Below are 26084 nucleotides of genomic sequence, written 5' to 3'. Positions count from 1 at the left end.
CCGCCTTTCTTACACTCTCGGGCGCCAGCAAGGCCTAGTACCTTTATATATCACACAAAACCAAAGTTAGTCGTGCTGACTAACTTTTCTTAGTAAAACACATGGGGTCTAGAACGAGTGGCAGCATTAGTCACAGTGACTAACATAATGTTAGTCAATTTGTGACTAACTGAGCACTCAACCTGAGTATGGTCTTACTCAAATATATCTGACTAATGCCTTCGTACTGTTCACTGCTTCTACTAACCACATTAGTAAAGTGGATCATAGGTTAGTCAATTAAATGACTAATTAGTTAGTCTTTCTTAGGCAGATGATGAATCATTAGTACCTTTAATACTAGCAGCTAGCTACTGCTGTCTCAAGGTTAGGGAGAGAATAGGTAATAAATTCAATATATTCATATACAATTAAATGTTCCCTACATTTCATTGCATTAAAAAAAAAAATAAAATAAAAAAAATAAACACTATAATTTTTATTATCTATAGTATAATATGCTTTTCACTTGAACATTTAACAGAAAGCTCCCCTCAAAACTGTAATGATATATAAAACATATGTAAAAAATAAACTCCATTAGTAACACTTCATCCTAGCATGAGAAAAAAAAAAAAGCAACACAAAAACAACCTGCTTTAACAAGCCATTAAGTAAATAATACACATTTGTGAGTATTAATCACTAAAACTTGCAATGCGGAAAAGAAAGTAAGCATCTCTTAAGATATGAATATTAAACCTTCCTCCCATTCATAAACTAAAGGAAAAAATATGTAAGTAAAGTTAACATAAATTAAATGTAAGGAGTTACAGACCCTGTAAAGAATAATTAATTAGTCCACTGCTAATCATTATATCACAGTACTTTTAAGAAACTTAGGGAAACAACAAGTGCAAAAATAGACATTTAACCTTATTTGTACAAGCTTTTAACCCAGATCATATCCATATGTCACCATTAATCCTTTAAAGCCACACAAAAAAAGAAAATGAGTATTTCTATGGGATATACTAACTAAACAAATCTACAGAAATGCTCAGAACAGTAATAAAGAAGCTTCACTTATCACTTGCAATAACATAGAGAAATAAAAAAAAAAAAGGTAAAAAAGGCATTAAAAAAAAAAAAATATATATATATATATATATATATATATATATATATATATATATATATATATATATATATATATATATATATATATATATATATATATATATATATATATATATATATATATATATATCATATGTTTGGTTTTTGCATGCAGCATAGTTTCATGAATACTAAGCTTATAAAAGTGAAAGATGCATTGCTAATGATGAAAAGATACATATATTAAATTGGTACCAGCTACTGAAATGAACAAATTGAACTAGACATTACTCACATTGACTTTCATCGTGGGGATTTAGCTTCAAGTAAGGTTTCCATATACAGAGGAACTGCTTTTCTTTTTTTGAGAATGGCAATTATTGGGAGCCTATATTTCTCCAGCCCTTTCAAAACTGCTACTCTTGGGTCTGGTTCATCCGCTTGTGGTTCTAATCTCAGGAACTCCTTCATTATCTGTAAAGATATAAGCATCAAATAATTATATGTGAAGGTTACAGAGATGAGCATCTGCAATAACTGTTCTTAGTTATGAGTGCTTATCTCCCGTCACTGAGGCCTCTGAGCCTGAGAGGGAGAATGGAAGTACCAGTAGTTAAATATCAATTACCTACTATAAAATATAAATAGCTATATACATTATAGCCCTACAAATAAAGTTGACAATTAGTAACAATATGTAGCAAAATCCATAAAGTGTACATATATACACACTTATGCCATCAAAAGTCTGAATCCACGGGTACAAGTTCAGGATTTCTGCTAGAAGAATGTTCCCATTGATTATTTTTTTGCGTCTCTCAGAGAGTGTCAACTGCATGAGGCGTTCAGCCTGAGGGAAATCATTAAAGTAAAATTAGTTTTCATAAGTTGACTGTCCCGCCAGCCTCCCTCTCTCCCTCATATATATATATATATATATATATATATATATATATATATATATATATATATATATATATATATATATATATACAAGCATAATTTTTCAGTGGCTATCCACCAGTACCATTGAAATTGCTTACATAAGAGCAGGTATTTTTAAACAACACCAGTAAAGAAGTCTCTGAAATATAAAAAAGATAAATCAAGCGTACAAATATCACATACCTTATCTAACTCGGGATCTTTCTTCATCCAATGTAGAGCAAGCCACTGTCTATGTCTCTCTAATGACTCATCATCTTCTGAATGGGGCCTTGGTGGAAGGTAAGCCTTTACTCCATACATCAGTGGACACGTAGTCTCTTTTGGCGCTATGCAAGGGATCTTCTTTTTCCTTGACGTCACCTCAGTCACTGAGGAATCCTGCCTCTTTCTTGAATTCTGAAACTTGCGCTGGATGCGCAATTTCCATTGCAGCTGCAATTCATGCTCCTCGAGATCACTGTTTCTCAGGATGGCAGGAAATGATGTCAAAACAGCATTTGCGATATTCATATACTGTTCTGATGTTGGATAGCTGAAATATGATAATGATAATAATAATAACAATAATAATAATAATAATAATAATAATAATAATAATAATAATAATAATAATAATAATAATAATAATATATTATTAATAATAATGTCACAATACCTTGATATGTAATAATGATGATAACAATAATAATGATAATATCAATCTAGCTAACTATATAGATGGCTTAACTCCTTTTATTATATTATTATTATTATTATTATTATTATTATTATTATTATTATTATTATTATTATTGTTGTTCTTCTTCTTAACAATCACCTAATTGTGCTTTTGTCCCAGTGAAATTGGCAGATAGTGGGTACACTATCTGAATAGTACACTCAAAGGTGGTTTCACACCTATCAGTGCCGTATTAGTATCGTATAGTGTCAGTGATATCCATGTCGCTTTCGTGACGTCTATGCACACATATCCCTTTCAGACGTGGAGTTGGCTATGATTGTCATAATTCTTCATGAAGAGCAAGATGCTTGCTTAACAAAAAATAAAGAAAAGAAAAGTGGGTACATGAAACGTGGAAGAAAAAGAGAAACTGAAGGAGATTTTGCTACTCTGTGCAAGGAATTAATTAATGATGAAACAAAAATTTTCCAGTACTTAAGAATGTCCAAAAACTGTTTGATGACATTGCTCAGTGATGTGTGGTGTGCTGTGGTATGGTGTGGTGTGTTATGATGTGGTGTGGTGTGATGTGGTGTGTTGTGGTAAGTATAATGTACAATGTGATTAATTACATCAATTAAAAAGAGTATTTATCACCATTTCAATTTCTTCTATTTTATTTCAAACACTTGTCCGACATCCGTGAAAATTTTTAAAATACCAGTGACGACGATATTCCATTTCACGGAACGGAGACGTAACAATCACTTCTGTCAAAACACGGTACTTCGCCGGACGTGTGTAAATGCTTCCGCTGAATTCCAAAATGATGAATTTTTTTTTTACTGACACTGAAGCACTGAACAGCATGGAACGAATACGGCACTGATGTGTGTGAAGCGACCTTAACCTGTATCCCTCTGGAGGCATATTCCTGAAGTCTGGTAATGTTTCGGCCCATTTACTCTTGTAGCGGTTAGGTTAGGTTAGATTAAGTTACGTATAGGTAATTTTGTGCAAGAATCTCAATGAGACTATTTTAGAGAGAATCCTACAGTTAGTTTTGGAGCTACAGCCTAGTGTCCATACAGGCTGGCGGACGACTCCTTCCAGACTTCAGGAATATGCATTCTGGCCCTTCACAAGAACTGACATCAGATCCCGGTATGAACACAGGCGGTGCATCCCGTGTTCTTTTGTCCCTCTTCTCATTGCCTTCCTATTATATATATATATATATATATATATATATATATATATATATATATATATATATATATATATATATATATATATAACACTCAACATCCCTACATGCAACAAAACTTACCAAAACACACTCAAAATACACTCAAAACATCCAAAACACAACCAAAACACATCACAACACCCCAAAATACCCACTACACTCACCTAAACACAACCAAATATTGAATATTCACTGAAAACACCCTGTAACATCTAAAAATATCCAAATAACCCACCCCAATCACGCGAAATTTATCCAAAACACACTCAAAGCACCCCAATATACCTAAAACTCATCCAAACACACTCAAAAGATTTAAAACACCCAAAATACACTACAACACCCCAAAACTCATCAAACACACCCAAAACACATCAAAACATCCAAAACACACTTAAAGCACCACTCAACACCACAAACACGCCACAAACACACCCTTAAAGACCCAAAACTACTTCCACACAATCAAATACACCTCAAAAGACCCGACACACACACCCAAACTCACCGAAACACTTAAAACAGAAAATAAACCCAAAACAAACTCACTACACCTCAATATACCCCCAAACACACCCATAACACACAGAAACATCCCACAATATACTCAAAACACCCCACACGACTCAAACCACTTACAATATAACTAAAAACATCCTAAACCACATTTAAAACACCCAAAATTCACCCAAAACACAATGATAACAGCAAATATACACCCAAAACACACCTAAACACCACCAAAACACACTCTAAACACCCCACAATATTCCTACATACATCCTAAACACATAAAACACCCAAAACACACCAAATATTACAGAGAACTGCAGCGCAGAAAGGGAAACTAAGCTAAATATTGTTTACTTGTTTTGCCTCCTCCTCCATTTCTTTTTATTTCTTCCTTCTCCTCTTTCATTTCTCTTATTTTCTTCCTTCTACTACAACTATCTACACGCCTGACTTTAGAAACAGCTGGAAACACTTGGAAAACACTGGAAATTACGGTAAATATTGAGGAGACACTGGAGCAGACAGAGTCCCGAATCCTTGATGACGTCACAGGCGAGGTGCCGGCGCCCCGCTGCCATACGTACGTAATGTATTTCATTTTGAAATTGACCCATAGAAAAAATGAAGCTAGGCTCGAATGCATTATATATTCTGACTTGACAATTACTTTAATTAATATTCACAATATCAAAACACCTCCAGTCTCAGTAGTTATAAAGAAATATTATGTGAAATATGGAAAAAGTGTTGGAAATTTTCACACCATTAAAAACACTGAAAAGTCCACCTATTCCACTTTACACTGGTAAAAAAACATTTTAAAAAATCTGAACTATTTTTTAAAATAATGCACACTTAGTTACAAGCTACAATAAAAAAATAAAGAAGCTAAAAAATGACAAAATCACCACTTTCAACGGGACAATAAGCCTATCAAATTCCACATACTTAACTCAACAGGAACGCAACATACTTTAAAAATCATAAACGATTTTTTGAAGCAATAAAATCTTCATTAAAGCCTCAAATAAAAAAGCCAAAAACCAGGCTGGGTAAATTTCACCGTACAAACTGCCCCTTATTTACATAAAAAACACCACCAGATTCAGCACATTTACTTAACTGAAGCAAGAAAAACACTTCAAAAGCAACGAAATATTTTTAGAAACCATAAAATCTTACTATACAAGCCAAATAAATTAATTCAGAAAAATTTAAAAAAATATTGGAACCAACAAGCCGGAACAGGTGCCAGTCCATCATGACGGCCCTCGGGGGCGACCTCAGTGGGGGAGCCGGCGGCCATGTTGCCTTATTTATTCCTATATAACACCAAAACCAGGCAATGACGGATATATCTGACCAGCGGATATGAAGGCTAGACATGTGGATCCATCTTGTGATATGTTAGGCTTACAATAAGTGAGAGACGAGGCAAATAATGGCTAATAACACAGCTGAGGGCTTGTTTACATATTAGCGAACATTAAATATTTGAATAAATTTCCAACTCTTTCCAGACTCAGACGTAAACAAAACCTAAATATAAATAATTAACCCCTAAAAAAACTAAATAACGAATAATGAATCCTAAATAAACGAATACAAGACACTACAGGGAGGATTAGGGTGTTGTGAAGGCAGTAAGGCTGACTGAGGAGAGATTGGCCCCGCTAGACTCACCTTACGTACTCGTGCCTCTCTGGTGATGCTTGACGGTGCTTGGTGCAGGAAGAAGGTGTCGGGAAGACGGAAACACTAGTTAATAGAGCGTGTAGGGCAAGATTGACCAGTGCTGACCAAAACACTGCAGCCAGCCAGCCGCTCGCCGTGGTAACTCCCCAGCGCCACCTGTCACTGATCCAACACCCACCCACACACACACACACAAAAGTTGACATGCTATCAAATAATATGTCAAATAATATAAATATCCTCACTTCCTGACTCTCCTTTCCCCACTCCACCGATAAGTGATTATAAACGCAATCTTCACTCAGTGCGGCACCGTGTCACCGCAGCAAACACGAACCAGGGCAGAATAGGCTCAACTGAAATGCTCCTACCAGAGTCGTTCCTGGTATTGGGCGTGAAAAATATGGTTTCCGCGGTTTGGCGCTTTTTGGGCTCTTTTTACCGCAGTTGGGCTATTTTCTGGGCTACTTATATTTGAAAATATATAATATACTCTTGCCTTCCCGACATACCAAATCAGGGAGTAGACTCACTCATATGTTAAGGAATGGCGCCAGGTCAGCCAGCAGAAGGGTGTGAACAAGTCTCCCCTCTCCCTAAGGGGATTACTACTGGGGCCGCATGACCTCATTAAGACTGTAGGACACCCATCCTGAACACCTGCATGCCGCACCCATAATTTCCACATTCACCTCACAGCACACACACTGAAACACAGCCAGTTTATTCTCAGCCTCATAGCTGCCTCAGCCTGCCTGGAGGAGATACAAGTATACTGGATACAGGCCACGTGCATACGTGTGTACGCTCAAGTGAACATGAGCAAGTGGTCGAAATACAGCAAAAGATACTGTAAAGAGTGGGAACAAGAGGACGGGCTCAAGACGTGGATAAGGAGTATACCCGGCGATGATACTCATGCATCCTGCAAATTTTGCAAAACTGTGATCAGAGCCCATCACAGTGACCTTATCAAGCATGGTCTAACAGCAAAGCATGAGAAAAATGCTGCTCCATTTTCTAACATGAGGACTCTGTTTCAATCAGGGTTATCAAGAACAAAAGTCACTAGTGATGCAAAAGTTGCTGAGCTGAAGTTAGCAGCTCACATTGCTTGTCATTCAAGCGTCAGGACAATCGATCACATGGGTGAGCTAGTAAAAGATGTTTCTGGTAAGGATATATCCTTACATAGGACAAAATGCACGGCACTCGTAAACAAAGTGTTAGCACCGTGTATGCTGAAGGAAATGTGTTGTGACATTGGAAAAAGTGAATATTCATTGATAATAGACGAAAGTACTGACAATACTCTTTATTATTGCTGTTACTACTACTACTACTACCACAACAACAACAATTACTACTACTACTACTACTATCACTATTATTATTATTATTATTATTATTATTATTATTATCATTATTATTATTATAGGTTTAAATAAAGTATGTCTCGTTTTCTACCTTTCTCGTTTTTAACACAACATGCATATTATTCATAAAATATTGGGCTCTTTTTGGGCTCTTTTGGAGGGTGGAGTCCGCGGGTTTTGGGCTCTTTTTGGAGTAAAAGTGCGCGGGAATACTGCCGCAGACCTGGCAACCCTGGCTCCTACTCTCTCTCTCTCTCTCTCTCTCTCTCTCTCTCTCTCTCTCTCTCTCTCCTCATGACTGTTTTTCAAAGCTATAAAGATGATTATCAGGGTTTTCAATGGTGTTTCTCCTGTTATTAATGTAGAAATGTTGTTAATCTGTCACTAAAACCGTAAAAATACCCTTGAAGACCTGTGCAACTCCTGACAGAGAGAGAGAGAGAGAGAGAGAGAGAGAGAGAGATAACTAGCAAAAACACTCACACACACATACACACACCAGTGCATTTATACGAAGGACTCTTCTGAACTAGACGAGGTCATACTTTGATGTATAATTTGGAAATCAGCTATTTTTTTCTATTAAGACACACGCAATTAAACGCTGATTTCCGGACGTGTCACTTGCGATCATACCACGTACTCTCGTGGCCTTGCAATGCGCGGCTGCTTAAGGGATGCACGTTCTCTACTTATGATACAAGTTATTTCCGAAACGTGTCATTTTTTTTTTTCCCCTACGTCCACTCAGAGGTGAAGCATACGCAGCTCACTGGCCCTTCCTTCCGCCTCCATCTTTCACTTTGTCCTCCAAAACCGTGGGGAGGGTACAGTGTCGCCCCACACACTCGCCACTCACTTTTCCCGCCTTTCTTACACTCTCGGGCGCCAGCAAGGCCTAGTACCTTTATATATCACACAAAACCAAAGTTAGTCGTGCTGACTAACTTTTCTTAGTAAAACCCATGGGGTCTAGAACGAGTGGCAGCATTAGTCACAGTGACTAACATAATGTTAGTCAATTTGTGACTAACTGAGCACTCAACCTGAGTATGGTCTTACTCAAATATATCTGACTAATGCCTTCGTACTGTTCACTGCTTCTACTAACCACATTAGTAAAGTGGATCATAGGTTAGTCAATTAAATGACTAATTAGTTAGTCTTTCTTAGGCAGATGATGAATCATTAGTACCTTTAATACTAGCAGCTAGCTACTGCTGTCTCAAGGTTAGGGAGAGAATAGGTAATAAATTCAATATATTCATATACAATTAAATGTTCCCTACATTTCATTGCATTAAAAAAAAAATAAAATAAAAAAAATAAACACTATAATTTTTATTATCTATAGTATAATATGCTTTTCACTTGAACATTTAACAGAAAGCTCCCCTCAAAACTGTAATGATATATAAAACATATGTAAAAAATAAACTCCATTAGTAACACTTCATCCTAGCATGAGAAAAAAAAAAAAAGCAACACAAAAACAACCTGCTTTAACAAGCCATTAAGTAAATAATACACATTTGTGAGTATTAATCACTAAAACTTGCAATGCGGAAAAGAAAGTAAGCATCTCTTAAGATATGAATATTAAACCTTCCTCCCATTCATAAACTAAAGGAAAAAATATGTAAGTAAAGTTAACATAAATTAAATGTAAGGAGTTACAGACCCTGTAAAGAATAATTAATTAGTCCACTGCTAATCATTATATCACAGTACTTTTAAGAAACTTAGGGAAACAACCAGTGCAAAAATAGACATTTAACCTTATTTGTACAAGCTTTTAACCCAGATCATATCCATATGTCACCATTAATCCTTTAAAGCCACACAAAAAAAGAAAATGAGTATTTCTATGGGATATACTAACTAAACAAATCTACAGAAATGCTCAGAACAATAATAAAGAAGCTTCACTTATCACTTGCAATAACATAGAGAAATAAAAAAAAAAAGGTAAAAAAGGCATAAAAAAAAAAAAAAAAAAAATATATATATATATATATATATATATATATATATATATATATATATATATATATATATATATATATATATATATATATATATATATATATATATATATATATATATATATATATATATATATATATATATATATATATATATATCATATGTTTGGTTTTTGCATGCAGCATAGTTTCATGAATACTAAGCTTATAAAAGTGAAAGATGCATTGCTAATGATGAAAAGATACATATATTAAATTGCTACCAGCTACTGAAATGAACAAATTGAACTAGACATTACTCACATTGACTTTCATCGTGGTCATAGAGTTCAAGTAAGGTTTCCATATACAGAGGAACTGCTTTACTTTTTTTGAGAATGGCAATTATTGGGAGCCTATATTTCTCCAACCCTTTCAAAACTGCTACTCTTGGGTCTGGTTCATCCGCTTGTGGTTCTAATCTCAGGAACTCCTTGATTATCTGTAAAGATATAAGCATCAAATAATTATAAGTGAAGGTTACAGAGATGAGCATCTGCAATAACTGTACTTAGTTATGAGTGCTTATCTCCCGTCACTGAGGCCTTTGAGCCTGAGAGGGAGAATGGAAGTACCAGTAGTTAAATATCAATTACCTACTATAAAATATAAATAGCTATATACATTATAGCCCTACAAATAAAGTTAACAATTAGTAACAATATGTAGCAAAATCCATAAAGTGTACATATATACACACTTATGCCATCAAAAGTCTGAATCCACGGGTACAAGTTCAGGATTTCTGCTACAAGAATGTTCCCATTGATTATTTTTTTGCGGCTCTCAGAGAGTGTCAACTGCATGAGGCGTTCAGCCTGAGGAAAATCATTAAAATAAAATTAGTTTTCCTGAGTTGACTGTCCCGCCAGGCTCCCTCTCTCCCTCATATATATATATATATATATATATATATATATATATATATATATATATATATATATATATATATATATATATATATATTTATATATACAAGCATCATTTTTCAGTGGCTATCCACCAGTACCATTGAAATTGCTTACATAAGAGCAGGTATTTTTAAACAACACCAGTAAAGAAGTCTCTGAAATATAAAAAAGATAAATCAAGCGTACAAATATCACATACCTTATCTAACTCGGGATCTTTCTTCATCCAATGTAGAGCAAGCCACTGTCTATGTCTCTCTAATGACTCATCATCTTCTGAATGGGGCCTTGGTGGAAGGTAAGCCTTTACTCCATACATCAGTGGACACGTAGTCTCTTTTGGCGCTATGCAAGGGATCTTCTTTTTCCTTGACGTCACCTCAGTCACTGAGGAATCCTGCCTCTTTCTTGAATTCTGAAACTTGCGCTGGATGCGCAATTTCCATTGCAGCTGCAATTCATGCTCCTCGAGATCACTGTTTCTCAGGATGGCAGGAAATGATGTCAAAACAGCATTTGCCATATTCATATACTGTTTTGATGTTGGATAGCTGAAATATGATAATGATAATAATAATAACAATAATAATAATAATAATAATAATAATAATAATAATAATAATAATAATAATAATGTTGGATAGCTGAAATATGATAATGATAATAATAATAATAATAATAATAATAATAATAATAATAATAATAACATATTATTAATAATAATGTCACAATACCTTGATATGTAATAATGATGATAACAATAATAAGGATAATATCAATCCAGCTAACTATATAGATGGCTTAACTCCTTTTATTATATTATTATTATTATTATTATTATTATTATTATTATTATTATTGTTGTTCTTCTTAACAATCACCTAATTGTGCTTTTGTCCCAGTGAAATTGGCAGATAGTGGGTACACTATCTGAATAGTACACTCAAAGGTGGTTTCACACCTATCAGTGCCGTATTAGTATCGTATAGTGTCAGTGATATCCATGTCGCTTTCGTGACGTCTATGCACACATATCCCTTTCAGACGTGGAGTTGGCTATGATTGTCATAATTCTTCATGAAGAGCAAGATGCTTGCTTAACAAAAAATAAAGAAAAGAAAAGTGGGTACATGAAACGTTTTTTTTTTTTTTTTTTTTTTTTTTTATGTAGGAAGGATACTGGCCAAGGGCAACAAAAATCTAATAAAAAAAATGCCCACTGAAATGCCAGTCCCTAAAAGGGTCAAAGCAGTGGTCAAAAATTGGTGGATAAGTGTCTTGAAACCTCCCTCTTGAAGGAATTCAAGTCATAGGAAGGTGGAAATACAGAAGCAGGCAAGGAGTTCCAGAGTTTACCAGAGAAAGGTATGAATGATTGAGAATACTGGTTAACTCTTGCGTTAGAGAGGTGGACAGAATAGGAGTGAGAGAAAGAAGAAAGTCTTGTGCAGCGAGGCCGCGGAAGGAGGGGAGGCATGCAGTTAGCAAGATCAGAAGAGCAGTTAGCATGAAAATAGCGGTAGAAGACAGCAAGAGATGCAACATTGCGGCGGTGAGAGAGAGGCTGAAGACAGTCAGTTAGAGGAGAGGAGTTGATGAGACGAAAAGCTTTTGATTCCACCCTGTCTAGAACAGCAGTATGAGTGGAACCCCCCCAGACATGTGAAGCATACTCCATACATGGACGGATAAGGCCCTTGTACAGAGTTAGCAGCTGGGGGGGTGAGAAAAACTGGCGGAGACGTCTCAGAACACCTAACTTCATAGAAGCCGTTTTAGCTAGAGATGAGATGTGAAGTTTCCAGTTCAGATTATAAGTAAAGGACAGACCGAGGATGTTCAGTGTAGAAGAGGGGGACAGTTGAGTGTCATTTAAGAAGAGGGGATAGTTGTCTGGAAGATTGTGTCGAGTTGATAAATGGAGGAATTGAGTTTTTGAGGCATTGAACAATACCAAGTTTGCTCTGCCCCAATCAGAAATTTTAGAAAGATCAGAAGTCAGGCGTTCTGTGGCTTCCCTGCGTGATATGTTTACCTCCTGAAGGGTTGGACGTCTATGAAAAGACGTGGAAAAGTGCAGGGTGGTATCATCAGCATAGGAGTGGATAGGACAAGAAGTTTGGTTTAGAAGATCATTAATGAATAATAAGAAGAGAGTGGGTGACAGGACAGAACCCTGAGGAACACCACTGTTAATAGATTTAGGAGAAGAACAGTGACCGTCTACCACAGCAGCAATAGAACGGTCAGAAAGGAAACTTGAGATGAAGTTACAGAGAGAAGGATAGAAACCGTAGGAGGGTAGTTTGGAAATCAAAGCTTTGTGCCAGACTCTATCAAAGGCTTTTGATATGTCCAAGGCAACAGCAAAAGTTTCACCAAAGTCTCTAAAAGAGGATGACCAAGACTCAGTAAGGAAAGCCAGAAGATCACCAGTAGAGCGTCCTTGACGGAACCCATACTGGCGATCAGATAGAAGGTTGTGAAGTGATAGATGTTTAAGAATCTTCCTGTTGAGGATAGATTCAAAAACTTTAGATAAGCAGGAAATTAAAGCAATAGGACGGTAGTTTGAGGGATTAGAGCGGTCACCCTTTTTAGGAACAGGTTGAATGTAGGCAAACTTCCAGCAGGAAGGAAAGGTAGATGTTGACAGACAGAGCTGAAAGAGTTTGACTAGGCAAGGTGCAAGCACGGAGGCACAGTTTCGGAGAACAATAGGAGGGACCCCATCAGGTCCATAAGCCTTCTGAGGGTTTAGGCCAGCGAGGGCATGGAAAACATCATTACGAAGAATTTTAATACGAGGCATGAAGTAGTCAGAGGGTGGAGGAGAGGGAGGAACAAGCCCAGAATCGTGGAAGAAAAAGAGAAACTGAAGGAGATTTTGCTACTCTGTGCGAGGAATTAATTAATGATGAAACAAAAATTTTCCAGTACTTAAGAATGTCCAAAAACTGTTTGATGACATTGCTCAGTGATGTGTGGTGTGCTGTGGTATGGTGTGGTGTGTTATGATGTGGTGTGGTGTGATGTGGTGTGTTGTGGTAAGTATAATGTACAATGTGATTAATTACATCAATTAAAAAGAGTATTTATCACCATTTCAATTTCTTCTATTTTATTTCAAACACTTGTCCGACATCCGTGAAAATTTTTAAAATACCAGTGACGACGATATTCCATTTCACGGAACGGAGACGTAACAATCACTTCTGTCAAAACACGGTACTTCGCCGGACGTGTGTAAATACTTCCGCTGAATTCCAAAATGATGAATTTTTTTTTTACTGACACTGAAGCACTGAACAGCATGGAACGAATACGGCACTGATGTGTGTGAAGCGACCTTAACCTGTATCCCTCTGGAGGCATATTCCTGAAGTCTGGTAATGTTTCGGCCCATTTACTCTTGTAGCGGTTAGGTTAGGTTAGATTAAGTTACGTATAGGTAATTTTGTGCAAGAATCTCAATGAGACTATTTTAGAGAGAATCCTACAGTTAGTTTTGGAGCTACAGCCTAGTGTCCATACAGGCTGGCGGACGACTCCTTCCAGACTTCAGGAATATGCATTCTGGCCCTTCACAAGAACTGACATCAGATCCCGGTATGAACACAGGCGGTGCATCCCATGTTCTTTTGTCCCTCTTCTCATTGCCTTCCCATTATATATATATATATATATATATATATATATATATATATATATATATATATATATATATATATATATATATATATATATATATATAACACTCAACATCCCTACATGCAACAAAACTTACCAAAACACACTCAAAATACACTCAAAACATCCAAAACACAACCAAAACACATCACAACACCCCAAAATACCCACTACACTCACCTAAACACAACCAAATATTGAATATTCACTGAAAACACCCTGTAACATCTAAAAATATCCAAATAACCCACCCCAATCACGCGAAGTTTATCCAAAACACACTCAAAGCACCCCAATATACCTAAAACTCATCCAAACACACTCAAAAGATTTAAAACACCCAAAATACACTACAACACCCCAAAACTCATCAAACACACCCAAAACACATCAAAACATCCAAAACACACTTAAAGCACCACTCAACACCACAAACACGCCACAAACACACCCTTAAAGACCCAAAACTACTTCCACACAATCAAATACACCTCAAAAGACCCGACACACACACCCAAACTCACCGAAACACTTAAAACAGAAAATAAACCCAAAACAAACTCACTACACCTCAATATACCCCCAAACACACCCATAACACACAGAAACATCCCACAATATACTCAAAACACCCCACACGACTCAAACCACTTACAATATAACTAAAAACATCCTAAACCACATTTAAAACACCCAAAATTCACCCAAAACACAATGATAACAGCAAATATACACCCAAAACACACCTAAACACCACCAAAACACACTCTAAACACCCCACAATATTCCTACATACATCCTAAACACATAAAACACCCAAAACACACCAAATATTACAGAGAACTGCAGCGCAGAAAGGGAAACTAAGCTAAATATTGTTTACTTGTTTTGCCTCCTCCTCCATTTCTTTTTATTTCTTCCTTCTCCTCTTTCATTTCTCTTATTTTCTTCCTTCTACTACAACTATCTACACGCCTGACTTTAGAAACAGCTGGAAACACTTGGAAAACACTGGAAATTACGGTAAATATTGAGGAGACACTGGAGCAGACAGAGTCCCGAATCCTTGATGACGTCACAGGCGAGGTGCCGGCGCCCCGCTGCCATACGTACGTAATGTATTTCATTTTGAAATTGACCCATAGAAAAAATGAAGCTAGGCTCGAATGCATTATATATTCTGACTTGACAATTACTTTAATTAATATTCACAATATCAAAACACCTCCAGTCTCAGTAGTTATAAAGAAATATTATGTGAAATATGGAAAAAGTGTTGGAAATTTTCACACCATTAAAAACACTGAAAAGTCCACCTATTCCACTTTACACTGGTAAAAAAACATTTTAAAAAATCTGAACTATTTTTTAAAATAATGCACACTTAGTTACAAGCTACAATAAAAAAATAAAGAAGCTAAAAAATGACAAAATCACCACTTTCAACGGGACAATAAGCCTATCAAATTCCACATACTTAACTCAACAGGAACGCAACATACTTTAAAAATCATAAACGATTTTTTGAAGCAATAAAATCTTCATTAAAGCCTCAAATAAAAAAGCCAAAAACCAGGCTGGGTAAATTTCACCGTACAAACTGCCCCTTATTTACATAAAAAACACCACCAGATTCAGCACATTTACTTAACTGAAGCAAGAAAAACACTTCAAAAGCAACGAAATATTTTTAGAAACCATAAAATCTTACTATACAAGCCAAATAAATTAATTCAGAAAAATTTAAAAAAATATTGGAACCAACAAGCCGGAACAGGTGCCAGTCCATCATGACGGCCCTCGGGGGCGACCTCAGTGGGGGAGCCGGCGGCCATGTTGCCTTATTTATTCCTATATAACACCAAAACCAGGCAATGACGGATATATCTGACCAGCGGATATGAAGGCTAGACATGTGGATCCATCTTGTGATATGTTAGGCTTACAATAAGTGAGAGACGAGGCAAATAATGGCTAATAACACAGCTGAGGGCTTGTTTACATATTAGCGAACATTAAATATTTGAATAAATTTCCAACTCTTTCCAGACTCAGACGTAAACAAAACCTAAATATAAATAATTAACCCCTAAAAAAACTAAATAACGAATAATGAATCCTAAATAAACGAATACAAGACACTACAGGGAGGATTAGGGTGTTGTGAAGGCAGTAAGGCTGACTGAGGAGAGATTGGCCCCGCTAGACTCACCTTACGTACTCGTGCCTCTCTGGTGATGCTTGACGGTGCTTGGTGCAGGAAGAAGGTGTCGGGAAGACGGAAACACTAGTTAATAGAGCGTGTAGGGCAAGATTGACCAGTGCTGACCAAAACACTGCAGCCAGCCAGCCGCTCGCCGTGGTAACTCCCCAGCGCCACCTGTCACTGATCCAACACCCACCCACACACACACACACAAAAGTTGACATGCTATCAAATAATATGTCAAATAATATAAATATCCTCACTTCCTGACTCTCCTTTCCCCACTCCACCGATAAGTGATTATAAACGCAATCTTCACTCAGTGCGGCACCGTGTCACCGCAGCAAACACGAACCAGGGCAGAATAGGCTCAACTGAAATGCTCCTACCAGAGTCGTTCCTGGTATTGGGCGTGAAAAATATGGTTTCCGCGGTTTGGCGCTTTTTGGGCTCTTTTTACCGCAGTTGGGCTATTTTCTGGGCTACTTATATTTGAAAATATATAATATACTCTTGCCTTCCCGACATACCAAATCAGGGAGTAGACTCACTCATATGTTAAGGAATGGCGCCAGGTCAGCCAGCAGAAGGGTGTGAACAAGTCTCCCCTCTCCCTAAGGGGATTACTACTGGGGCCGCATGACCTCATTAAGACTGTAGGACACCCATCCTGAACACCTGCATGCCGCACCCATAATTTCCACATTCACCTCACAGCACACACACTGAAACACAGCCAGTTTATTCTCAGCCTCATAGCTGCCTCAGCCTGCCTGGAGGAGATACAAGTATACTGGATACAGGCCACGTGCATACGTGTGTACGCTCAAGTGAACATGAGCAAGTGGTCGAAATACAGCAAAAGATACTGTAAAGAGTGGGAACAAGAGGACGGGCTCAAGACGTGGATAAGGAGTATACCCGGCGATGATACTCATGCATCCTGCAAATTTTGCAAAACTGTGATCAGAGCCCATCACAGTGACCTTATCAAGCATGGTCTAACAGCAAAGCATGAGAAAAATGCTGCTCCATTTTCTAACATGAGGACTCTGTTTCAATCAGGGTTATCAAGAACAAAAGTCACTAGTGATGCAAAAGTTGCTGAGCTGAAGTTAGCAGCTCACATTGCTTGTCATTCAAGCGTCAGGACAATCGATCACATGGGTGAGCTAGTAAAAGATGTTTCTGGTAAGGATATATCCTTACATAGGACAAAATGCACGGCACTCGTAAACAAAGTGTTAGCACCGTGTATGCTGAAGGAAATGTGTTGTGACATTGGAAAAAGTGAATATTCATTGATAATAGACGAAAGTACTGACAATACTCTTTATTATTGCTGTTACTACTACTACTACTACCACAACAACAACAATTACTACTACTACTACTACTATCACTATTATTATTATTATTATTATTATTATTATCATTATTATTATTATAGGTTTAAATAAAGTATGTCTCGTTTTCTACCTTTCTCGTTTTTAACACAACATGCATATTATTCATAAAATATTGGGCTCTTTTTGGGCTCTTTTGGAGGGTGGAGTCCGCGGGTTTTGGGCTCTTTTTGGAGTAAAAGTGCGCGGGAATACTGCCGCAGACCTGGCAACCCTGGCTCCTACTCTCTCTCTCTCTCTCTCTCTCTCTCTCTCCTCATGACTGTTTTTCAAAGCTATAAAGATGATTATCAGGGTTTTCAATGGTGTTTCTCCTGTTATTAATGTAGAAATGTTGTTAATCTGTCACTAAAACCGTAAAAATACCCTTGAAGACCTGTGCAACTCCTGACAGAGAGAGAGAGAGAGAGAGAGAGAGAGAGAGAGATAACTAGCAATAACACTCACACACACATACACACACCAGTGCATTTATACGAAGGACTCTTCTGAACTAGACGAGGTCATACTTTGATGTATAATTTGGAAATCAGCTATTTTTTTCTATTAAGACACACGCAATTAAACGCTGATTTCCGGACGTGTCACTTGCGATCATACCACGTACTCTCGTGGCCTTGCAATGCGCGGCTGCTTAAGGGATGCACGTTCTCTACTTATGATACAAGTTATTTCCGAAACGTGTCATTTTTTTTTTTCCCCTACGTCCACTCAGAGGTGAAGCATACGCAGCTCACTGGCCCTTCCTTCCGCCTCCATCTTTCACTTTGTCCTCCAAAACCGTGGGGAGGGTACAGTGTCGCCCCACACACTCGCCACTCACTTTTCCCGCCTTTCTTACACTCTCGGGCGCCAGCAAGGCCTAGTACCTTTATATATCACACAAAACCAAAGTTAGTCGTGCTGACTAACTTTTCTTAGTAAAACCCATGGGGTCTAGAATGAGTGGCAGCATTAGTCACAGTGACTAACATAATGTTAGTCAATTTGTGACTAACTGAGCACTCAACCTGAGTATGGTCTTACTCAAATATATCTGACTAATGCCTTCGTACTGTTCACTGCTTCTACTAACCACATTAGTAAAGTGGATCATAGGTTAGTCAATTAAATGACTAATTAGTTAGTCTTTCTTAGGCAGATGATGAATCATTAGTACCTTTAATACTAGCAGCTAGCTACTGCTGTCTCAAGGTTATGGAGAGAATAGGTAATAAATTCAATATATTCATATACAATTAAATGTTCCCTACATTTCATTGCATTAAAAAAATTAAAATAAAAAAAATAAACACTATAATTTTTATCATCTATAGTATAATATGCTTTTCACTTGAACATTTAACAGAAAGCTCCCCTCAAAACTGTAATGATATATAAAACATATGTAAAAAATAAACTCCATTAGTAACACTTCATCCTAGCATGAGAAAAAAAAAAAAAGCAACACAAAAACAACCTGCTTTAACAAGCCATTAAGTAAATAATACACATTTGTGAGTATTAATCACTAAAACTTGCAATGCGGAAAAGAAAGTAAGCATCTCTTAAGATATGAATATTAAACCTTCCTCCCATTCATAAACTAAAGGAAAAAATATGTAAGTAAAGTTAACATAAATTAAATGTAAGGAGTTACAGACCCTGTAAAGAATAATTAATTAGTCCACTGCTAATCATTATATCACAGTACTTTTAAGAAACTTAGGGAAACAACAAGTGCAAAAATAGACATTTAACCTTATTTGTACAAGCTTTTAACCCAGATCATATCCATATGTCACCATTAATCCTTTAAAGCCACACAAAAAAAGAAAATGAGTATTTCTATGGGATATACTAACTAAACAAATCTACAGAAATGCTCAGAACAGTAATAAGGAAGCTTCACTTATCACTTGCAATAACATAGAGAAATAAAAAAAAAAAGGTAAAAAAGGCATTAAAAAAAAAAAAAAAAAAAAAAAAAATATATATATATATATATATATATATATATATATATATATATATATATATATATATATATATATATATATATATATATATATATATATATATCATATGTTTGGTTTTTGCATGCAGCATAGTTTCATGAATACTAAGCTTATAAAAGTGAAAGATGCATTGCTAATGATGAAAAGATACATATATTAAATTGGTACCAGCTACTGAAATGAACAAATTGAACTAGACATTACTCACATTGACTTTCATCGTGGGGATTTAGCTTCAAGTAAGGTTTCCATATACAGAGGAACTGCTTTTCTTTTTTTGAGAATGGCAATTATTGGGAGCCTATATTTCTCCAGCCCTTTCAAAACTGCTACTCTTGGGTCTGGTTCATCCGCTTGTGGTTCTAATCTCAGGAACTCCTTCATTATCTGTAAAGATATAAGCATCAAATAATTATATGTGAAGGTTACAGAGATTAGCATCTGCAATAACTGTTCTTAGTTATGAGTGCTTATCTCCCGTCACTGAGGCCTCTGAGCCTGAGAGGGAGAATGGAAGTACCAGTAGTTAAATATCAATTAACTACTATAAAATATAAATAGCTATATACATTATAGCCCTACAAATAAAGTTGACAATTAGTAACAATATGTAGCAAAATCCATAAAGTGTACATATATACACACTTATGCCATCAAAAGTCTGAATCCACGGGTACAAGTTCAGGATTTCTGCTAGAAGAATGTTCCCATTGATTATTTTTTTGCGTCTCTCAGAGAGTGTCAACTGCATGAGGCGTTCAGCCTGAGGGAAATCATTAAAGTAAAATTAGTTTTCATAAGTTGACTGTCCCGCCAGCCTCCCTCTCTCCCTCATATATATATATATATATATATATATATATATATATATATATATATATATATATATATATATATATATATATATACAAGCATAATTTTTCAGTGGCTATCCACCAGTACCATTGAAATTGCTTACATAAGAGCAGGTATTTTTAAACAACACCAGTAAAGAAGTCTCTGAAATATAAAAAAGATAAATCAAGCGTACAAATATCACATACCTTATCTAACTCGGGATCTTTCTTCATCCAATGTAGAGCAAGCCACTGTCTATGTCTCTCTAATGACTCATCATCTTCTGAATGGGGCCTTGGTGGAAGGTAAGCCTTTACTCCATACATCAGTGGACACGTAGTCTCTTTTGGCGCTATGCAAGGGATCTTCTTTTTCCTTGACGTCACCTCAGTCACTGAGGAATCCTGCCTCTTTCTTGAATTCTGAAACTTGCGCTGGATGCGCAATTTCCATTGCAGCTGCAATTCATGCTCCTCGAGATCACTGTTTCTCAGGATGGCAGGAAATGATGTCAAAACAGCATTTGCGATATTCATATACTGTTCTGATGTTGGATAGCTGAAATATGATAATGATAATAATAATAACAATAATAATAATAATAATAATAATAATAATAATAATAATAATAATAATAATAATAATAATATATTATTAATAATAATGTCACAATACCTTGATATGTAATAATGATGATAACAATAATAATGATAATATCAATCTAGCTAACTATATAGATGGCTTAACTCCTTTTATTATATTATTATTATTATTATTATTATTATTATTATTATTATTGTTCTTCTTCTTCTTAACAATCACCTAATTGTGCTTTTGTCCCAGTGAAATTGGCAGATAGTGGGTACACTATCTGAATAGTACACTCAAAGGTGGTTTCACACCTATCAGTGCCGTATTAGTATCGTATAGTGTCAGTGATATCCATGTCGCTTTCGTGACGTCTATGCACACATATCCCTTTCAGACGTGGAGTTGGCTATGATTGTCATAATTCTTCATGAAGAGCAAGATGCTTGCTTAACAAAAAATAAAGAAAAGAAAAGTGGGTACATGAAACGTGGAAGAAAAAGAGAAACTGAAGGAGATTTTGCTACTCTGTGCAAGGAATTAATTAATGATGAAACAAAAATTTTCCAGTACTTAAGAATGTCCAAAAACTGTTTGATGACATTGCTCAGTGATGTGTGGTGTGCTGTGGTATGGTGTGGTGTGTTATGATGTGGTGTGGTGTGATGTGGTGTGTTGTGGTAAGTATAATGTACAATGTGATTAATTACATCAATTAAAAAGAGTATTTATCACCATTTCAATTTCTTCTATTTTATTTCAAACACTTGTCCGACATCCGTGAAAATTTTTAAAATACCAGTGACGACGATATTCCATTTCACGGAACGGAGACGTAACAATCACTTCTGTCAAAACACGGTACTTCGCCGGACGTGTGTAAATGCTTCCGCTGAATTCCAAAATGATGAATTTTTTTTTTACTGACACTGAAGCACTGAACAGCATGGAACGAATACGGCACTGATGTGTGTGAAGCGACCTTAACCTGTATCCCTCTGGAGGCATATTCCTGAAGTCTGGTAATGTTTCGGCCCATTTACTCTTGTAGCGGTTAGGTTAGGTTAGATTAAGTTACGTATAGGTAATTTTGTGCAAGAATCTCAATGAGACTATTTTAGAGAGAATCCTACAGTTAGTTTTGGAGCTACAGCCTAGTGTCCATACAGGCTGGGGGACGACTCCTTCCAGACTTCAGGAATATGCATTCTGGCCCTTCACAAGAACTGACATCAGATCCCGGTATGAACACAGGCGGTGCATCCCGTGTTCTTTTGTCCCTCTTCTCATTGCCTTCCTATTATATATATATATATATATATATATATATATATATATATATATATATATATATATATATATATATATATATATAACACTCAACATCCCTACATGCAACAAAACTTACCAAAACACACTCAAAATACACTCAAAACATCCAAAACACAACCAAAACACATCACAACACCCCAAAATACCCACTACACTCACCTAAACACAACCAAATATTGAATATTCACTGAAAACACCCTGTAACATCTAAAAATATCCAAATAACCCACCCCAATCACGCGAAGTTTATCCAAAACACACTCAAAGCACCCCAATATACCTAAAACTCATCCAAACACACTCAAAAGATTTAAAACACCCAAAATACACTACAACACCCCAAAACTCATCAAACACACCCAAAACACATCAAAACATCCAAAACACACTTAAAGCACCACTCAACACCACAAACACGCCACAAACACACCCTTAAAGACCCAAAACTACTTCCACACAATCAAATACACCTCAAAAGACCCGACACACACACCCAAACTCACCGAAACACTTAAAACAGAAAATAAACCCAAAACAAACTCACTACACCTCAATATACCCCCAAACACACCCATAACACACAGAAACATCCCACAATATACTCAAAACACCCCACACGACTCAAACCACTTACAATATAACTAAAAACATCCTAAACCACATTTAAAACACCCAAAATTCACCCAAAACACAATGATAACAGCAAATATACACCCAAAACACACCTAAACACCACCAAAACACACTCTAAACACCCCACAATATTCCTACATACATCCTAAACACATAAAACACCCAAAACACACCAAATATTACAGAGAACTGCAGCGCAGAAAGGGAAACTAAGCTAAATATTGTTTACTTGTTTTGCCTCCTCCTCCATTTCTTTTTATTTCTTCCTTCTCCTCTTTCATTTCTCTTATTTTCTTCCTTCTACTACAACTATCTACACGCCTGACTTTAGAAACAGCTGGAAACACTTGGAAAACACTGGAAATTACGGTAAATATTGAGGAGACACTGGAGCAGACAGAGTCCCGAATCCTTGATGACGTCACAGGCGAGGTGCCGGCGCCCCGCTGCCATACGTACGTAATGTATTTCATTTTGAAATTGACCCATAGAAAAAATGAAGCTAGGCTCGAATGCATTATATATTCTGACTTGACAATTACTTTAATTAATATTCACAATATCAAAACACCTCCAGTCTCAGTAGTTATAAAGAAATATTATGTGAAATATGGAAAAAGTGTTGGAAATTTTCACACCATTAAAAACACTGAAAAGTCCACCTATTCCACTTTACACTGGTAAAAAAACATTTTAAAAAATCTGAACTATTTTTTAAAATAATGCACACTTAGTTACAAGCTACAATAAAAAAATAAAGAAGCTAAAAAATGACAAAATCACCACTTTCAACGGGACAATAAGCCTATCAAATTCCACATACTTAACTCAACAGGAACGCAACATACTTTAAAAATCATAAACGATTTTTTGAAGCAATAAAATCTTCATTAAAGCCTCAAATAAAAAAGCCAAAAACCAGGCTGGGTAAATTTCACCGTACAAACTGCCCCTTATTTACATAAAAAACACCACCAGATTCAGCACATTTACTTAACTGAAGCAAGAAAAACTCTTCAAAAGCAACGAAATATTTTTAGAAACCATAAAATCTTACTATACAAGCCAAATAAATTAATTCAGAAAAATTTAAAAAAATATTGGAACCAACAAGCCGGAACAGGTGCCAGTCCATCATGACGGCCCTCGGGGGCGACCTCAGTGGGGGAGCCGGCGGCCATGTTGCCTTATTTATTCCTATATAACACCAAAACCAGGCAATGACGGATATATCTGACCAGCGGATATGAAGGCTAGACATGTGGATCCATCTTGTGATATGTTAGGCTTACAATAAGTGAGAGACGAGGCAAATAATGGCTAATAACACAGCTGAGGGCTTGTTTACATATTAGCGAACATTAAATATTTGAATAAATTTCCAACTCTTTCCAGACTCAGACGTAAACAAAACCTAAATATAAATAATTAACCCCTAAAAAAACTAAATAACGAATAATGAATCCTAAATAAACGAATACAAGACACTACAGGGAGGATTAGGGTGTTGTGAAGGCAGTAAGGCTGACTGAGGAGAGATTGGCCCCGCTAGACTCATCTTACGTACTCGTGCCTCTCTGGTGATGCTTGACGGTGCTTGGTGCAGGAAGAAGGTGTCGGGAAGACGGAAACACTAGTTAATAGAGCGTGTAGGGCAAGATTGACCAGTGCTGACCAAAACACTGCAGCCAGCCAGCCGCTCGCCGTGGTAACTCCCCAGCGCCACCTGTCACTGATCCAACACCCACCCACACACACACACACAAAAGTTGACATGCTATCAAATAATATGTCAAATAATATAAATATCCTCACTTCCTGACTCTCCTTTCCCCACTCCACCGATAAGTGATTATAAACGCAATCTTCACTCAGTGCGGCACCGTGTCACCGCAGCAAACACGAACCAGGGCAGAATAGGCTCAACTGAAATGCTCCTACCAGAGTCGTTCCTGGTATTGGGCGTGAAAAATATGGTTTCCGCGGTTTGGCGCTTTTTGGGCTCTTTTTACCGCAGTTGGGCTATTTTCTGGGCTACTTATATTTGAAAATATATAATATACTCTTGCCTTCCCGACATACCAAATCAGGGAGTAGACTCACTCATATGTTAAGGAATGGCGCCAGGTCAGCCAGCAGAAGGGTGTGAACAAGTCTCCCCTCTCCCTAAGGGGATTACTACTGGGGCCGCATGACCTCATTAAGACTGTAGGACACCCATCCTGAACACCTGCATGCCGCACCCATAATTTCCACATTCACCTCACAGCACACACACTGAAACACAGCCAGTTTATTCTCAGCCTCATAGCTGCCTCAGCCTGCCTGGAGGAGATACAAGTATACTGGATACAGGCCACGTGCATACGTGTGTACGCTCAAGTGAACATGAGCAAGTGGTCGAAATACAGCAAAAGATACTGTAAAGAGTGGGAACAAGAGGACGGGCTCAAGACGTGGATAAGGAGTATACCCGGCGATGATACTCATGCATCCTGCAAATTTTGCAAAACTGTGATCAGAGCCCATCACAGTGACCTTATCAAGCATGGTCTAACAGCAAAGCATTAGAAAAATGCTGCTCCATTTTCTAACATGAGGACTCTGTTTCAATCAGGGTTATCAAGAACAAAAGTCACTAGTGATGCAAAAGTTGCTGAGCTGAAGTTAGCAGCTCACATTGCTTGTCATTCAAGCGTCAGGACAATCGAACACATGGGTGAGCTAGTAAAAGATGTTTCTGGTAAGGATATATCCTTACATAGGACAAAATGCACGGCACTCGTAAACAAAGTGTTAGCACCGTGTATGCTGAAGGAAATGTGTTGTGACATTGGCAAAATTGAATATTCATTGATAATAGACGAAATTACTGACAATACTATTTATTATTGCTGTTACTACTACTACTACTACCACA

General features: G+C 36.8%; 2 protein-coding genes across 3 annotated transcripts; both read right to left on the bottom strand.

Moving 5' to 3' along the window:
• Nucleotides 1-1289: 1289 nt before the first annotated feature.
• On the bottom strand, nt 1290-7494 carry LOC135104379 (uncharacterized). Its single transcript, XM_064011749.1, has 3 exons — nt 6153-7494; nt 2227-2578; nt 1290-1572 (listed from the first exon to the last, which is right to left on the bottom strand). Exons 1-3 carry the CDS (start codon nt 6368-6370, stop codon nt 1402-1404), a joined length of 741 nt encoding a protein of 246 aa, XP_063867819.1. The 5' UTR covers nt 6371-7494; the 3' UTR covers nt 1290-1401.
• Nucleotides 7495-10674: 3180 nt separating this feature from the next.
• Nucleotides 10675-25995, bottom strand: LOC135104376 (uncharacterized). Of its 2 annotated transcripts, XM_064011742.1 has the most exons (5): nt 24732-25995; nt 20818-21169; nt 19983-20161; nt 16378-16415; nt 10675-11026 (listed from the first exon to the last, which is right to left on the bottom strand). In XM_064011742.1, the coding sequence occupies exons 1-3, from the start codon at nt 24938-24940 to the stop codon at nt 19991-19993; spliced, it is 732 nt and encodes a 243-aa protein (XP_063867812.1). In that variant the 5' UTR covers nt 24941-25995; the 3' UTR covers nt 10675-11026; nt 16378-16415; nt 19983-19990. The 2 variants fall into 2 exon arrangements, with proteins under 2 accessions (XP_063867812.1, XP_063867811.1); XM_064011741.1 differs by lacking the exon at nt 16378-16415.
• Between the last annotated feature and the right edge of the window lie 89 nt (nt 25996-26084).

The sequence above is a fragment of the Scylla paramamosain genome, chromosome 10 (assembly GCF_035594125.1).
Source record: "Scylla paramamosain isolate STU-SP2022 chromosome 10, ASM3559412v1, whole genome shotgun sequence".
NCBI lineage: Eukaryota > Metazoa > Arthropoda > Malacostraca > Decapoda > Portunidae > Scylla > Scylla paramamosain.
This window is presented reverse-complemented; position numbering and strand designations above follow the sequence as displayed.

Excerpts from the sequence above, each read along its gene's own strand:
- LOC135104379 (XM_064011749.1), bottom strand. The coding sequence starts at position 6,370 with ATGTCAACTTTTGTGTGTGTGTGTGTGGGTGGGTGTTGGATCAGTGAC. Across the intron at positions 2,579-6,152 it reads GAGAGGCACGAGTACGTAAG|CTATCCAACATCAGAACAGT; the intron begins GTGAGTCTAGCG and ends ATCATATTTCAG. Across the intron at positions 1,573-2,226 it reads AAGATCCCGAGTTAGATAAG|ATAATGAAGGAGTTCCTGAG; the intron begins GTATGTGATATT and ends ATATCTTTACAG.
- LOC135104376 (XM_064011742.1), bottom strand. The coding sequence starts at position 24,940 with ATGTCAACTTTTGTGTGTGTGTGTGTGGGTGGGTGTTGGATCAGTGAC. Across the intron at positions 21,170-24,731 it reads GCATCACCAGAGAGGCACGA|CTATCCAACATCAGAACAGT; the intron begins GTACGTAAGATG and ends ATCATATTTCAG. Across the intron at positions 20,162-20,817 it reads AAGATCCCGAGTTAGATAAG|ATAATGAAGGAGTTCCTGAG; the intron begins GTATGTGATATT and ends ATATCTTTACAG.